This window comes from Gymnoscopelus microlampas (genome assembly GCF_963454915.1).
Source record: "Gymnoscopelus microlampas genome assembly, chromosome: 22".
In the NCBI taxonomy this organism is placed as follows: domain Eukaryota; kingdom Metazoa; phylum Chordata; class Actinopteri; order Myctophiformes; family Myctophidae; genus Gymnoscopelus; species Gymnoscopelus microlampas.
The window spans coordinates 13916808-13934512 of record NC_139959.1 but is presented as its reverse complement, the minus strand read 5'-3'; the positions used below and the strand labels follow the sequence as shown (position 1 = coordinate 13934512).

The window sequence follows — 17705 nt, the reverse complement described above, 5'->3', positions numbered from 1 at the left end:
CAGCCATGCATGAACTCCTCGGTAATCAAGCTTGAACAAACCGCCCAGCAGATCTTGCAGGCAGTTCATCCGGCAGTGATTATGCCGAGTGGGTGAGGAAACTGTCAGGCTGAAAGAAAGAAGATGCAGATAATTGCACTCTGATCTTTGTTGTTATTTTGTTGTGGTGACTGTCTGTAGGAATCCGGGGCGACGCCGGGCCAACCACCGGGGGCGAAGTTCTCCCACATCCTCCAGAAGGACGCCTTCCTCGTCTTTCGCTCGCTCTGCAAGCTCTCCATGAAACCCCTGTCAGATGGACCACCCGACCCAAAGTAAAATAACTTTTCTGTCTTTTGTTTTTACGTTTAAATCTGATTCATCGAATTTCTGCGGGAGAGGAGAGGTCGAGATGACATTTTCTGACCGCACTCTCCCCAGCACTTTAGTTCAGTTAGTCATGTTTTTAATGGGGATTGCATCAGTGAGTGGTCCAGTCAATATGTGGTTTGACCCAGCGAAAATTGCAATAGTAATCATTCAAGCTTTTATGTGATCCCTAGGGCCATCCAAATAACATAACATTTGTTTTAGATGCAGGGCAAGTTATAAAACCTTTTTAATTTGCCTTGGTTTAGATTGGTTTAAATATAGAATTTCCAAAAATCAGTTGATCATACAAGCAGAGCGTTTGTCATGGCGTTTGGAGAAGCGAGCCAATGCAGCCAAAATGCTTGCGACTGTTTTGAGAGAGCACGGGCCAGAGCGAGCTTGAAGTCATTGAAAGTAAGACAAGAGGTATGGCATGTGGTGTGGCTGAACTCACACTCCTATGTGGAGCTGGCTCTACGCCTGTATGTTACAGCCTGCAACAAAGCTGTTGGAGAAATGCCCCCTGAGGTACACACTGGTTTGCATGGCTAGATTTACAGAAGATAAAAGAGAAGTTAGAACTTAGCAACAAACAACTGAGGCTGTGCCTCCAGGTAATCTCCAGTGCACAATGGACAACCAGGATATTAACTGTCAGACTTATTTCAGGTTGCGTTTGCCCACTGCCAGCGATTTTCTTTTTTTTTTACCTTTTCAAATGGTCACAGAAAATGTATATCCATTATGATCGATCGTCCGACCGTTTGTAAACACAAACGGTATCAGTGTGCGTCGCCCAGAGAAAAAACAATCCAACCGCGACCGCCCCTTGCCTTGTAACATTATGTTGAAAATAGCATGTCTCGCGAAATGCAGGGCAAAAAAAGTCAACTCAAGATTCAACAACTAGGGGCGTCTGCTGGCCTAGCAGTCCAGGTGCATACCACATAAGCTGGTAATCCAGCATGACAGCGTGTCGCGGGTTCGACTCCCGTTCCCGACGACCTTTGCTGTATGTCTCCCCCCCATCTCTCTCCCCATTTCCTGTCAGCCTACTGTCCTGTCCAAATAAAGGCATAAAGCCCCAAAAAATATCTTTAAAAAAAAAAGATTCAACAACTAACAGGAAGTGGACGGAGGCGGAAATCTTCGGATGACGTGATCTCCGGATCCGTGTGAGTAGAGAATGTAAATGGAGAATGAAAAAATTACGTATGTTCCACAAAATCCATGAAGTTATCCTTTTAATATATGATGCAGAAGGGGAAAACTATGGAAAATTACTATTAAAATGTTGGCCCTTTTTTAAACTTAGATTAACTGGACTAGATGTGTAGTCAGTGTAAATGGAGATGATGAGGCGTCACGCAGCTTAATTCACCTCCCCATCTCTTGATGCATACAGTAGCAGCCCTCCGTAAATGACTGTTTCCTCTTGTGAGAACCAATAGGAATACGGTAATCTCATTTTGCCGGCGTGCAATATTGCATTTCGGCCATGCTGTGATTTGACGAGATGGGCTCATCTGATGGGGTCAGCCTGATAGCAACGGTGTTGTGCAAAACAGGATATCCTGAGTCTGGTTGTTTCTAAAAGTAACTAGATTCTGACAGGGTCTGTTGGGTGTCAACAGACCCCATTTGTATTGTCACACTGCTGTGGCTTGGTTTATGTTCTCATTCAAAGCCCTTTGTACCTCTGCCAATAAAAGTCGTATTTATTGTAATTATTTGGATAGTGGCAGAATGAGTATTGGAGCTAAGTATCGTTCTTGTTGCTTCAAAATGTCATTTTATAGCATGATAAGAACATGGGAAAGCAATAGTCTTATCCTGTCATGTACATATTTCTGACTGATCTGGAAAGGTGGATCTTAAGTCTTAACTGCCCAACAGGGTTACAAGTAGCGCACTGGGCACTAGAGAAGATGCACAGAGCAGTTTAACCTTAGACATGTGTTATTGTCTTACATTTCACCAATATGTGATTATGTGCCATACATATTTTTTTATTTTCAAACTGTGCATGCTTAGCTTGCATGCCTCCCCACTGGAGCTCAAGTGATAAAATGTGATTAAATAAAGACCAAAAAATTGAGACCATATTAAACTAGACGCGTCGCAATTCCGGGGAAATTGCAAAGTGTGGTTGCGCCGACGCCGGTCGCGGGTCGTGGCCGCCGGGACTCGAGGAATACGTCGGGAGGAATAACGTCGGAGGTTGCGGCAATTACATTGTGTCGTCACTCCTGAGATGGCTTGCGTTTCATTTTGAGAGGATTGATCCCCCCGAAAATCATGTTTTTGCATCAAACGGTTACATTTTACGCATTTGTGGCGCCCCCTATGGATCAAAGTGGAAATGCTTTTGGGGATTCGTTGAGTAAACCACCCTCGACATGTGATTCAAATCTGGGATCGATTGGACGTTTCGTTCGTGATTTGTGGCCTTTTTTGTAAAACGGGCTCCTCCCGCTAACTTTGGAAGCCATTTACGGATGAATGATAAGGACTATCAAAATGCCGCTTGGAGATATTTATCGCAAGGGTCCATAGATTATGTATACTGATTTGTGTGAGATTTGGACAAAATTTGAAGGAAAAGGAGCAAAAAGTGTGTTTTGAAGAAAATTCAAAATGGCGGAAAATCTATCCAAACGCAAATGGGCGTGGCCTATATGGGGAGATGCGTCGTGACCCAAGGAATCCAGGGAATTTTTTTTTTGATTTTACGACCTACGGTTCAAGAGTTATAGGCCAAAAGGTAAAGTGGGCTGTTATAGCGCCACCATGTGGCCGACTGGTGTGATTATTTTCTTAATAATTTTGCAAAAAACTATTAACCTCCCCTCCAAGTCTTGTAACTGTAGCCCTTACGGTTTCCGAGAAAAAAATACTTGAATGGGAGTTTTTGCAATTCCCATTAAAGTGGATGGGGAAATTTAATGCACTAATAAATCAATATCAAAAAATCTATCCTGACGCAAATGGGCGTGGCCTATATGGGGAGATGCGTAGTGACCCAAGGAATCCAGGTGAAAAGAAATTTTGATTTTCGGACCTACGGTTCAAGAGTTACGGGCCAAAACGTAAAGGGGGCTGTTATAGCGCCACCATGAGGTCGAATGGTGTTTTAATAATTTATGAACCTTCCCTCCGAATTTGGTAACTCTAGCTCTTACGGTTTCTGAGAAAAAAATACTTGAATGTGAATTTTTTCACTTTTACATTAAAGTGGATGGGGAAATTTAATGCACTAATAAATCAATATCAATTAAACTATTTAACCAATCTCTTAGCCCTATACACGCGCACGATTCCCGATTTAGACGGTCATTTTGATATATGGCACGACATTAGGGGATCAAAACTGTGGGAGGAGATGCGGTTTGAAAAAAAGTTAATCTATAAATAAAGAAACAACGAAAGTGTGTAGAGTACTATAGTCTGGTTGCCCTGTTGGGCAACCACACTAATGAGAAGAATAAGACCATATTTCTGGGCAGTCAGAGAAGCTGGGACATATTTCTTGTTTTGCCACATAAATCCTACTCAGTCTGCTTAGCTGAGACAGAACACATTGCAGAGAAGCAGCCAATCTCAGCAGCCAGCCAAAAGTGTGTCATTTAGGTTCCAACTTCTTTATCTGGCCGAAAAATACGACAAAGATGAGTCCCCTGATGGAGAAGACACCATTGATTAGGTTGCCCTAGCAACCATCTGCTGACTGTTTAATGTTGGAGTCATTGAAGAAGGACAGATAACAGCTGATGAGGATGATGCTGTTTCGCCGTAATGCTCTTTGTCATGTAGCCTTTTTGGAAACGCATAAAGCTTGTGTTCATGAATGCTTGCTGGGGTTTTGATGGCTCTTCTCCCTGCTGCTGAATGCAGAGGGTGTGAAGAGTTCACATATCAGACCAGACAGTGTGTTGCAACAGCTTCTTAGGAGATGGTAGTATCTGGCTGCAGGCTGCCTCACTTTCAGAGCTTAAGCCTGAAGCTACGCAATCAATGTCACACGTTGTTGCATTCTGGAATGTGTCATCTGAAATCATACAGTAAGGCGACGCAAGCATGATATGCGTTTCAACAAGGGGTTTTATAGCAGGTAACAATAGAATGATTGGTTTTGTGTTTTCTTTATGTTTCATAGCAGGCTGTACCTGCTCAAAATCAAAACTATGTGGATTTACCACCGATACATAATAGCGGCAGAGCGCATGTTGTATATGTTTATTAGGGACACACAACTGGGCCAAGCTTTGTAATTTGCGTCGGCGTGTGGAATACGTTTCGGGCTTTAGGCTACATACGTCTAGACCAAAAATCCACTTATCATTCCCCTCTCGTTGCGTTTTCATTTTGTAGATTCCTCATTGGTCCTCCTCCCCAGGTTCAATAAAATGTCAGCATTCTCTGGGTACCTGTTGGTTCAGCCAGTTAGTGCACACAGACCATGTGCTCCTAAATCAGACTTCAGACTGAATCAGAATCCCAGAGGATGGACCCTAGTGATTTTCGTCACCCCATTCCTCTCTAGCGCAACCCTCAGGCCAAATTTTCCACTTGGACACCAGATTTATCAACATCTAATGGGAAGATTGCCATGAAACTTGTTGAGTGTATTAATTCCTCCCAGAGAATGAAGCCCAAGTGTTTGAGTGACCCCATGACCTTTCCTGTAGCATCACTCTCAGGCCAAAATTTCCACTTTCACCAAAGATATCTCAAAACCTAATGGGTGGATTGTCATGAAGCTTGTCCATCCAAAGCTTGGTTGGGTCCCAAACAAGATATGTATCGGTAGGTTTTGGGCAAACATGAATTAAACCAATCAGAATGCCATCTCCCATCGCCTTTTAAGAGCCAGGTGTACCTGTGTTATGGGAAAACTTTTGAGTACTTTTGTATCTTATGACGGCAATCCATGACAGCCAAGGTTATGCAGTGAGAATTATTGCTTACTGGGCTAGTCTTATCTCTCATTTTGCCTCCTTTAAGACATTCTGTAACCTTCTGTGAGAACTGCTTAGACACCTCATGTGTGAGTATCTCTCCTGTTTATAAAACCACAAAGACAGGTTGTGCGATACATTGATTCATCTCACATTTGGGTGCATAAATACATTTTGAAGCGATACCTACACCTGGCACATTTCTATTTAAATGTCACATTCAGCAAGTTGGAAGAGAGGCAAACAGTTTTCTGCTCAGGACACAGATCTGCTCGTGCACGATGTGAACGCGCAAACATCTATGGGAGCAGCAGGAATCCACCTAAGCTGAGGTGAAGCAGGCGTGGGAGGACGTAGTGATGAGCATGTCCTTGTCTTCAGGCCTCACCAGAATGGCTGCACAATGCAGAAACAATATAATGATGTCAGGAGATGGGGGGGGGGGGGAACAAAAGCTCCACGCTCACTGAAAACATCTAGTGGACCACCCTCAATGGCCGTGCTGCTGCTGGGCATGCAGTTAAAAGTCCTGTAATGTGTCCCCATGTATGTCCAAGATACATCTGTGATATATTAACATACTTAATAATCAAGCCCAAAAAAAGAACCCAGTGCAGAGTACAGACTAAACTATGCAGCACCCACGACTACACATAGCCCCACGGGTTAAAAATGCAAGAGAAGCGCCACTTAGCTTTATAAAATCCCTGTCCGTTTGTCAGTTGTTGTGTCACTCGAAAAGTGATTTATCTGCCTTTTCTGATCATGAAAACGATTTACCTTTTTGTCACGTTGTTTCCTCCCAGCACAACAAATTGGCTGGTGCCTCAGGGCAATAGGCCACAATATACTTAATGGATAATCCAGCCAAGATTATAATTTTTTGAACCTCAATGATGATTCTCTCAGTAATGTCATCTGCCACGCTGAACGTGAGTGATGTGTTGAATGTGACGGGAAGCCAATTGTGTTAATTTCAGACACTCAGCTAGCTGAATGCACCACCGTAGATTCGAACCCCTAGACTCCGTGCTAGTGGGCAGGTGCTTTTCCCCTGAATATCTTACAGATCAGTAGATCAGGTTTTTGTTGATCAATGGTGCAAGTTTTGGTTGCCTCAAGATGGCAATGCAGCAACAATGCGCCTGACCGCACCTCATTTTAAGACTACCACACTCGTGGGCACACAGATGGGCATATGTCAGTCGGAAACTAGCAATGGCACTTGAGCTGCGCTGTGCGCCCACTTTGCGCCTGGTGTGAGAAAGGGCCCATAGCCTTTTTTATAAATGTTTAGCAATAATGTACGTTATCTGTTCTATCTGCTGCAGGTCCCATGAACTTCGCTCCAAGGTCCTGTCCCTCCAGCTGCTGCTGTCCATTCTGCAAAACGCTGGACCCATCTTCAAGACCAACGAGATGTTCATCAATGCCATTAAACAGTACCTGTGTGTGGCCCTGTCCAAGAACGGCGTCTCCTCCGTGCCAGAGGTCTTTGAGCTGTCCCTCTCCATCTTCCTCACCTTGCTGTCCCACTTCAAGACCCACCTCAAGATGCAAATCGAGGTAACAGCGTACGCTGTACTGAACCTAAACGTCTGTTTATCTGCGGCACTTGTAGCACTTCAATTCATCTCTTTGGGAGTCTCCTGATTTAATTTCAAAGCCATCCCAGAATGCAGATGGAGGTTCTGTCGCGTCTCGACGTGCCCGTCATTTTTACTGAAATCACACCAAGCCTCTCCCTTCCTCTGTTGAATAAGAACCCTATCTGGGATATTGACAGACTGCCACAATCTCAAGGCAGCAGGCAGCTGACACAGAAGATTTATGGGTGACTTTTTATCACAGGGTGCTGTAATGTAGTTCTGCCTCAGCGCAATTGAGTTTCAATATAACCTGCTTTCTGATGAATTGTCCCGTCTCAGACGGTTCAGGCATTCTAACACACATCCTCCCAACTGCATTTGATGACTTGATATCCGCTGTGTTTACAGCTGTGAAGGGAATCCATAGGTAGGCTCCTCAAGGGGGATGTTGTTAATGTTGACAGATGATGGTTCTGCTTGTTAAAACAATAACATACCTGTGGTAAACTTCAGGAAACATTGCTTAAGTTTCTAAATGTAGTTCTTATATAATTTGGTGTTTTATAATTCTAACCCAAATCTGAAACACTGTCTTACCATTCAGGTGTTCTTCAAGGAGATTTTCCTGTACATCCTGGAGACATCTACCAGCTCCTATGATCACAAATGGATGGTCATACAAACTCTTACAAGAATATGTGCTGGTGGGTATCTGCATCTGAAAGCTGGTTTAAATGGAAAGTATTAAATATTGCCATTTACTCTTCAGTTATTTATTCGTTTGTAATACTGAAGCAGTTCTGCTATATGTGAGTACTAGAGGTTGGGGTCTACTGTATAAACAACAATATTAACAATATCACTGAGAGAGAAAATTACCCCCTCTGCCTATTTTGGTCATTCTGTGTTCCTACAGTACATTTCCCATGATGCATTTCATGGATAAGCAGTCAGCTTGGCTTTTCCATATGGTCTATAGGCACCATTAAATCAACCTTAATTCATATTTTCTTAAGTCAAGATTGCTATTTTTCCATAAACACAGTGAGGAAGGACAATGTCACAACAATCGAGGGTAGTGGTAAAAAAACAGGAAGTGAGTTGTAGTTTTCACATACACAGATTTTACCCCAGTGACATCAGTGAGAAACATCTTTCAGCACAACTTTGTTTGTGTTTCAGAGCTACACAGAAGACTGCTCAATGTTATGCCTGCTAATGGAAATGAGCCATACAACAAATATATAGAGATGATGTTAAAGAATATCATGATATTGTCCTTTTCTACAGTTTAGATGAAAGATGACATGTTCCTGTCTTGGTGTCTCTTTCTCAGATGCTCAGGGTGTGGTGGATATCTATGTGAACTATGACTGTGACTTGAATGCTGCTAACATATTTGAGCGATTGGTCAACGACCTCTCCAAGATCGCCCAGGGCCGGGCGGGTCATGAGCTTGGCACAACACCTGTTCAGGTGACATTTCTGTTTGTATTTTAAACAAGAACTAGACAATCAGGTTTATGAATGCTTGACACTGTAGGCCTGCTGCCTGTCTGCCTACTATGCCTACTATACACACACACATACTGTAGAGGCAGCTACGCACATAGCACCCCTCACACACCTACTATAATATTTAAATGCTCCCCACACACAGGCACCTGACATTGCACTTACAAACACATGCACGCATTAAGGTACAATGGTACAAAGGTGCTGCTACAATGTTGAGGAACTGAAACCAAAGAATCTTGCTCTTGTGTATGAGATGTAACAAATAAAAAGCCTGTAATCTTGACTAATGATTAATCACACTATTCATTACTCTTATCTACACATAATTCAGTATATTTGAGTATTAAAATTATTGTACTGAAGTGATTTCTCTACATCCTCTCCAGGAGCTGACCCTGAGAAAGAAAGGCCTTGAATGTCTCGTCTCCATCCTCAAGTGTATGGTGGAGTGGAGCAAGGACCAGTACGTTAACCCCAACAACCAGACCAGCATCGGTAAGACACCAACACACCTCCGGGCCAAATAGCAGATTTACACCATTTAGAGATGCCTGCCAGGAGCTAACCGCTTAAAATGCTGCTGGTAGATAAGCTCTCCCATCACTCTCTTGTACAGAGATTGCCATATAGGCTCAATGTAGTTCCAGAGCAGTCTTTAGTCATTCTGGGAGACTTACTGCACTGCTCTCCCTTTTTGAATAATGTGAAAGAATTTTCATGGATGGCATGCAATGATGCAAGTCGAGATAACTCATATCATTGAGAAATAATCCACTGTGTCGCTGCTCCTTATCAGCAGTGTCTTAAATGTATATATTATTTGCAGAAAATGCTGACAGAATACGTCCTGCAAAATGCAATGTGTGTACACATTATGTGGTATCAAAGGCTTGTCAGTAGAATTCTAAGCCTCTTTGCCTTGAAGGTTCTTTGGAGAATTGTCTGTCTGCTGTTGGAAATGCTGTATCAGAGATGAGACTGTCAGGGTGAAGCAGGCCCTTCTTCCTGATCAAAGCTGCCTCTGGCAAGCGTTCATTACAGAGGTTAACTAGGGTTTGTGATAAGGTGCACATCCATCAACCTCGCTGGGATCAGTTGTGGGATTGAAGGCTGAAATTCATCAGGGAAGCTTCCAGGTAGCATCAGGAGGTTTGCATTCATCAGTACCTCCTGATAGAAGGGGTGAGTCAGCAGCACCCAGAGGCTAAAAGCCAAATTATACTTTGCCTCCAAAAAGCTGTAAAAAAAAAAAAAAAGCTGCATCTGCTGTCTGCTGCGGTCCTTCGCGGCTACATGGACACGCAAAGCATAATCAGGCCTTAATGTAAACAGGCTAATGTAGACAGAGGTGACACCTTAGCCTGAAGCATGATAAAACACCTGTCTGTGACAGACCGAGTGTATCCTGTCTTGTGATACTGGCTTTGGCCTCTGGGTCTCCTTTACTTCTCGAAGTTCCTGCTGTTTTTGCTGAAGGGGGATGGGGCGTTTAACTACAGAGGTAATGAGCCCTTCAACTAGAGCGTTATCCCCACAGGCCCCTGCACCTAGCCTCAGGCTAAACACTGACAGCTAACTAGCAAAGCAAGCTGGACTTTGCCCTCAGCTCCAGTTACTGTGCCAAAATTATATATTGAGGAGTTGTTCACTTTTTTTCATTCATTAGCCGTGATGTTTTTATGGACGTGCTATAATAAAATTCACTCTAGTTGTCTAGTACGAGTGTGCTGTTAATATTTATGCCAATGAAATAAAACCTAGAAAGTTATCCCCCCCCATTACAGTACACTTGTTCTTCTCATTGTGCGTTGTTTTCCTTCCTCTGCCCACTTCAAAAGGGAGAGCAGGTAACGATTAGAATGTAACGATTAGAATGTGCTGGAGTGTTTGCTAGAAGCGGTTGCTGTGGTTACAGTGCACTGGGAGTCATTCTGACACCTACCGTGTACTGGGTGTCTGTAGCCTTAATATGATAGTGTTGTGTCGTATCGTACCCTCTCTGTCTGTCATGTGTACGGTTTCATGTAACCCCCAACCCACCCCCATAGTTTGTAAACTAGAAACCCTGTTACAGGTTCACTGTGCGTTACAGTACATCACACTCATGGTAGAAATAGTTGTCATGACTGGAGTCTGTGTGCATGCCAAAGCTTTCTTCAGTTATTAGCCAAATATTTCTCCAGTCTCAAGAGCTTTACTTTTGGATTTGCTGTAAGCCAGGCTGCCTTAACCCCTCCACTGGTCCTTCACCCCTTTCTCTCTCTGCCGTTTGTGTGCCTCACACTACCGGCTCGCATTACGTGACACCGTCCTGAATGTTTTAGAGAGTTTCCGATGGGTAATCAGATGCCTGTGTCCGCAGAGCGGTGTTAAAGGCTAGCTGCCTGGGAAGACCTGTTCCAGCATCAACAAGTCACAGATCCTTCAGTTCAACCCCTTTGGCAATAGAAACAACTCTCTCTTTCTCTCTCTCTCTCTGTCTGTCTGTCTGTCTGTCTGTCTGTCTGTCTGTCTGTCTGTCTGTCTGTCTGTCTGTCTGTCTGTCTGTTTCTCCCTCGATGTTCTAGCTCAATTCTCTCCCTTGTCAGAAACTTTATTAGATAACCTAGCTTTATAATGTCCTCTCGATCTACCAAATGCACTGCCGTGTGTGTGTGTGTGTCCGTCTGTCTGCAGGCTTCAGCACAATTGCCCTGCTTGGCTGCAGACAATCTATATTATCTATCCATCTATAAATGTGTGAAATCTCTGCATTAATTTGTGTGTGTATCTGTTCTTCTCGTATCTTGAGAACTGACCAACCAATCGACTTCAAACTCTGTGTCCGTATCGCCAAGGTCCCATGGGAGTGCCCGGTGTGAAGTTGGTCGGATTGGCGGTTGTCCAAAATCTATAAATCTACAAATCTCCATACAGTATCTGTCTGTCTGTCTGTCTGTCTGTCTTGAGATCCCTGAGATCAATATGACTTTAATATGATGTCATATTGACATCATAGACTGGCCCCCGAGTGCTAGGATGAAGTTTACTGCAGAAGTACTCTGACAAGGCCCTACTGTAGGTTAATTAGTGTGGTTGCCCTAACAGGGCAACCAGACTATAGTACTCCTTATACTTTATTTATTTATAGATAAACAATACTTCGGGCCGCTACTCCTCCCACAGTTTATTTTTCCCAATTTATTGCTATATGTCAAAATGACCGGTCTGACCGGGAATCGTGCACTTGCATAAGGCTAAGAGATTGGCTGCATAGTTTAATTGATATTGATTTATTAGTGCATTAAATTTCCCCATCCACTTCAATGGAAAAGTGAAAACACTAAAATTCAAGTATTTTTTTCTCAGAAACCGTAAGAGCTACAGTTACCAGACTTTGAGGGGAGGTTCATAGTTTATTGCCAAATTATTGAAACAAATATTACACCATTCGGCCTCATGGTGGCGCTATAAGAGCCCACTTTACCTTTTGGCCTATAACTCTTGAACCGTAGGTCGTAAAATCAAAATTTATTTTTCCCTAGATTCCTTGGGTCATTACGCAACTCCCCATATAGGCCACTACCATTTGCGTATGGATAGATTTTTTGATATTGATTTATTAGTGCATTAAATTTCTCCATTCACCTTCATGGGAATTGCACAAACTCCCATTAAAGTATTTTTTTCTCGGAAACCGTAAGGGCTACAGTTACAAGACTTGGAGGGGAGGTTAATAGTTTTTTGCAAAATTATTTAAAAAATAATCACACCAGTCGGCCACATGGTGGCGCTATAACAGCCCACTTTATGTTTTGGCCTATAACTCTTGAACCGTAGGTCGTAAAATCAAAATTTCTTTTCCCCTGGATTCCTTGGGTCACAACGCATCTCCCCATATAGGCCACGCCCATTTGCGTCAGGATATATTTTCCGCCATTTTGAATTTTCTTCAAAACACACTTTTTGTTCCTTTTCCTAATTTTTTTTTCCAAATCACACAAAAATCGGTACACGTGATCTATGGACCCCTGCGATAAACATATCCAAACGGCATTATGATAGTCCTTACCGTTCTTCCGTAAATTGTTTCCAAAGTTAGTGGGAGGGACCCGTTTCACCAAAAATGTCAAAAATCACGAACGAAACGTCCAATCGATCCCAAATTTGAATCACATGTCGAGGGTGATTTACTCAACGAGTCCCCAAAAGCATTTCCACTTTGACCCATAGGGGGCGCCACGAATGCGCAAAATGTCACCGTTTGATGCAAAAACATGATTTTTCGGGGGGTCAGTCCCTTCAAAATGAAACGCAAGTGATCTCAGGAGTGACGTGACAATGTAATTGGCGCAGTCTCCAACGGTATTCCTCCCGGCGTATTACTCGAGTCCCGACCGGCGTCGGCGCAACCACACTTTGCAATTGCAAATTGCGACGCGTCTAGTTTTGTTCATTCTCAAGTCTATCTCCCCAAACACTAAGCTTTGAGTGAGCTTTTTTGTACCTGCCTTGCCGCCTACAGGGTAAGGCGTAAACCAAGTTTAGTTTCAGGCGGTGTCTAGTGCATGCCATACACAGGGAAATGCTCTTCTGACGATTTTCACGTCTGCCAACAAAGTCATCCTTTTTTTATCCTCTCTTCAGGGCAAGAGAAGCCGTCAGAGCAGGAGCACACAGAGACCAAGGCTCCAGAGACGATAAACCGCTATGGAAGCATCAACTCTCTGGACTCCACTGCTTCCTCTGGTATTGGTAGCTACAGCACTCAGATGTCAGGCACCGACAACCCAGAGCAGTTTGAAGTCCTCAAACAACAAAAGGAAATCATCGAACAGGGCATTGACCTGTACGTCTGCATCTAAGAAAAAACATCAATACATACTCTTAACCTTAAGCCTGATTCATACTTAGTTGCAGTTTGCATTTTATTTTTGGTGCAGTTTTGGTGCACCAAAAATAACCCATGTACAAGATATGCTATTTTCTGTGCGAGCCACGTTGCATAGCCTAGTATAAATCTGGCTTTATGCCTAATTTATACTCTGTTCTAAGATGGTGTTAAATGCCAACTATAACTGATATACAAGCTTGTAATTATGGTTGGCAAGCGACACTGTCGCTTTATGGAGTATAAATTAAACTGTACACACACACACACACACACACACACACACAAACATACAGTACATGCATACAGACAGACACACATACATGTACATGTATGCACACATACATGATCCTGTCTGTTCTGTTGATACATTGTCACATTTTCACATATTTGTGAATTCTTAACACAGGTTCAACAAGAAACCAAAGAGGGGAATTCAGTATCTTCAGGAGCAAGGCATGCTGGGTACCACCCCAGAGGACCTTGCTCAGTTCTTGCACCAGGAGGAGAGGCTTGATTCGGTAATAAATCAATCTAATATTTAATTTGTTGGCTTTGGGTAACAGACCAACAATATTTGAACATTTTAATTAAATTAAATTTAGAACCAGCCAGCATGGTATCAAATAAAAGTGTCACACTGGCACAGGTGTGCACAGCAGACTGACAACGATGCACATCCACCCCACCCAACCACTCTGGCTCCATGTCCTTTACCCAGCACAAATGTTTACTTTAATGAGGAGAGCACTCTGCCTTGATTGGGCTCAAGGGTTTCTCTGTACAGCAGTAATCTGTGGTAAAGTGAGCGCTCTTATCATTTTGCTCGGGGACAAGTACCATCAAGCCCAGCTGTATGAGGGCAGTGATGAAGGTAGGGGTGAGACTATAATGTATTTATCTAATTGACACAGCAGTCAATGAGTGAGTGCTGTTACCAAGCAGCTATTAAAGTGTAGATCAGGCACTTGTTGGAACAACCGTTAGGAAAACTGTCCTTGTTGGCCTGAATTTTAAATGAATGGGAATTAGACAGGCATGGTTTCTCCTTTTAAAGTAATTATTGCACTGTATGTTGCCTCTTTTCCTGTTCTTCCTCACTTTTATTTGTTTTCCCCTCTTAAGACTCAAGTGGGAGAGTTTCTTGGGGACAACGACCGCTTTAACAAAGAAGTGATGTATGCCTACGTGGACCAAATGGACTTCCTGGGCAAAGACTTTGTCTCTGCGCTGCGTATGTTCCTGGAGGGGTTCCGGCTGCCCGGTGAGGCCCAGAAGATTGACCGGCTCATGGAAAAATTTGCTGCTAGATATCTGGAATGCAACCAGGGGTGAGATTCAGTGTCTTTTCTGTAATACTGTCTCATGTAGATCAGGTGATGATAATAGCTGATCTTGTTTTTTTGTGTGACACCTGTTATTCATCTGTTTCCCTCTCTCCATCCCAGACAAACCGAGTTTGCGAGCGCTGACACGGCGTACGTCCTGGCCTACTCAATCATTATGCTGACAACAGACCTTCACAGTCCACAGGTAAGCCCTTCACCCGCTGATCCCAGCTGCTGCTGGGAATACCATTCCACAGTATCAATATGCACGCAATATAAAAATGCCAGGGACTACACGAGCATCATCTGACCCATATCCCCTCCCACACTCCCTTAAAAGGTGAAGAACAAAATGACCAAGGAGCAATACATCAAGATGAATCGAGGGATAAACGACAGCAAAGACCTTCCGGAGGAGTACCTGTCGGCCATCTACGATGAGATTGCGGGGAAAAAGATTGCCATGAAGGAGACGAAGGAGACCACCCTGAAATCCAGCAAGCAGAGTGAGTCTCCCACCCATAGGAGATGAGAGTTGCATTACAATCTGAAATTGAGCATGTCCAAAGTTATTATACTTTGTTCACAGGCACCATTAAATGGCTATTCGGAAAACATAATGAATGTCTGAGTCTGATCAGACTTATCAGCTCAGATCATTATTGCGGCCTGATTGCCCATCAGACTGAAAGCAATGATGGGAGATTGGATGCAATTTTTTATTGATTAGCTCAGAGGGGGGGGGGTATTTATTTATTTGCATTTAAGGTGAAAGATTTCTCTACGTGTAAAAATGTTCAATACAATTGTAAGATGTTCAGCCGGGGTACAGAGTTGGTCCTGCTTTGTAGAGTGTTTTTGTTGCAGTGGGGGATACACCACAGCCACTTTAAGGAGCAAAGCTAAAGCTGCATTATTGGAATTCTTTTAAGAGTGCAAGAGGCACTGATGGATTTTCTCCCCCCCCCATGAAACTCTGTGTCTGGGAAGAATACAAAATGTTTCCTTTTTAGTTGTTGAAAGACAAAATGCAAGATTAGCTCCGAACACACAAGACACAGACCCTCTTCTAGACGGCATGCCTCTGAGAGTCATGCCCTAAAAACGAAAGTTTAACTGCAAAAGCCCTAAGTCCGATTTTTGCCTATTTTGTTGCTGAAATTAATTAAGTGATATGCATTTTCATTTCAGCACCTTGCAAACATATTTGTTACTGTAAGTAACTGTGTGTGTGTGTGTGTGTGTGTGTGTGTGTGTGTGTGTGTGTCCGGGGGCAGGTGTGGCAAGTGAGAAACAGAGGCGCCTGCTGTACAACTTAGAAATGGAGCAGATGGCCAAGACGGCAAAGGCTCTGATGGAGGCGGTCAGTCACGTCCAGGCGCCCTTCACCAGCGCCACGCACCTGGAGCACGTCAGGCCGATGTTCAAGGTGAGACGTTCACCCACACATCTGTATTTCAACACGAATGCAGGAACCAAAACGTGGGTGGCATAACATTACACCTGACTTCTTTCATTTCGCACCTCAGCTTGCCTGGACGCCCTTCCTGGCTGCCTTCAGCGTTGGGCTTCAAGACTGTGACGACACAGAGGTGGCGACTCTTTGTCTGGAGGGCATCCGCTTTGCCATCAGGATAGCCTGCATCTTCTCCATACAGGTAGAACAGTAGTTGGAATTTATCCGTTATTTTGACTGATTCCAATTTCAAGAAATAATCTTTTACCATTGTTGATATACAGATATTCATCCTCATTTATCGAGCGCAGATCTGAGCTCAGAAATCATCTCATGACAGGGTTGATGTGTGCTTTGTGAAACATTTTGTATCTCGGCAATCACTGCGTAAGAATAATCGGGCAAAACGTTTTGAATATTAATTTAACACTGTATAGTTAACTCCCTGGGGAGATGACTCCAGCTTTGCAGTGCACAATACTGGACATGTGTCCCTATGCTGTTCTGAAAAATGACATACAGTAGTTGTACATCCTTGTGCGTCCCCCCGGCCCACCGTGTTAGCACATTTAGGAAAGATATCCTGGCATCACAAATGACCTGAACGTTTATGGAGTGGTAGTTTTTACGATTGATGAATGTGTAATCATTAATGGGTGGTGGCTTCAGGCGCACTTGGGTACAATCAATCGCACCGATCACATGCAGAGAAAGGGACTTTCCAACACATCGTTCTGCTAATGGTTGGCTGTCACATACCTAATCTATTGCATGAAAGATTCCCGGTGGCCAAACACCCCAACGTGGAGAGCACCTGCACTGGCACAGGTATGGTATTCGAGCGTCGAGTCGATCTCCTTAACTGAGCTTCCAAATTGGGGCATAACTCCAGAGGGACATGCCTTGGGAGACATCGCTCTCCATGAAGAGATCCCTCCCGTCCTGACAAATTACACGCTCATAGAGGTTTTCTAATAGATGTGAATATTTGCCATTGTTTGCCATAACTTTCATAGCTCTTCTTTAAATAGGTGAATGATTAAGCATCTAACCCAACACTTTGCAAATCGTTTTTAATTGCTTGTAATCATGACATTTGTTAACCCTGTTAACTGCAAACAATTTGGACATGTTACATGATATATGACATATACTAGAGGTTCGGGCCACTACGTGGCCCTCACATCTACAGTTAGGGCCAGTGGTCCTCCCTTAAGCCAATAGGATATGACACATTTACAAAATAGGATATTTTGCGATAGGTTACTTCTTTTTAAAGGATGATTATATAACTGCACATTAGGCCTAATGCAAACTATTAGTTAATTAATATAACAAATTGGGCCAATCTGTCAGTCGAATAATGCAAAAAATAATAATAATAATTGAAAAACTTTTTCAATTACTTTTTTTCATAATTCGACTAAGAGATTGGCAGTCGAATCAGACTCTCCTCGACTGATTAGTCGACTATTCGAATAATCGAGGTCAGGCCTACTGCATATGCTTAGATGCCACTCAGATTCTCAGACTAGGCTGTACCACAAGACTCAGAAATGTGCGTGAACAAGTTGAGACATGACATGAGATTTGATCGTAGGCTCCATTCACATCCAAATTGATGAACTGAGCGTT

At 43.3% G+C, this 17705-nt stretch overlaps 1 protein-coding gene across 4 annotated transcripts in view; it reads left to right on the top strand.

Annotated features, from left to right (window-relative positions):
* The first annotated feature begins 158 nt into the window (after positions 1–158).
* Positions 159–17705, top strand: part of arfgef1 (ADP-ribosylation factor guanine nucleotide-exchange factor 1 (brefeldin A-inhibited)) — a 36082-nt gene continuing 18535 nt past the window's right edge. For 3 of the 4 annotated variants that reach the window (XM_084048920.1, XM_084048919.1, XM_084048918.1), the window contains exons 1-12: positions 159–314; positions 6641–6875; positions 7503–7602; positions 8235–8374; positions 8803–8911; positions 13043–13244; positions 13696–13807; positions 14412–14617; positions 14735–14819; positions 14955–15120; positions 15892–16043; positions 16144–16272. In XM_084048920.1, the coding sequence (XP_083905046.1) occupies positions 280–314; positions 6641–6875; positions 7503–7602; positions 8235–8374; positions 8803–8911; positions 13043–13244; positions 13696–13807; positions 14412–14617; positions 14735–14819; positions 14955–15120; positions 15892–16043; positions 16144–16272 (1671 nt within the window). In that variant the 5' untranslated portion in view covers positions 159–279. The remainder of the gene's footprint in view (positions 315–6640; positions 6876–7502; positions 7603–8234; positions 8375–8802; positions 8912–13042; positions 13245–13695; positions 13808–14411; positions 14618–14734; positions 14820–14954; positions 15121–15891; positions 16044–16143; positions 16273–17705) is intronic. The other variant, XM_084048921.1, reaches the window with a different exon arrangement.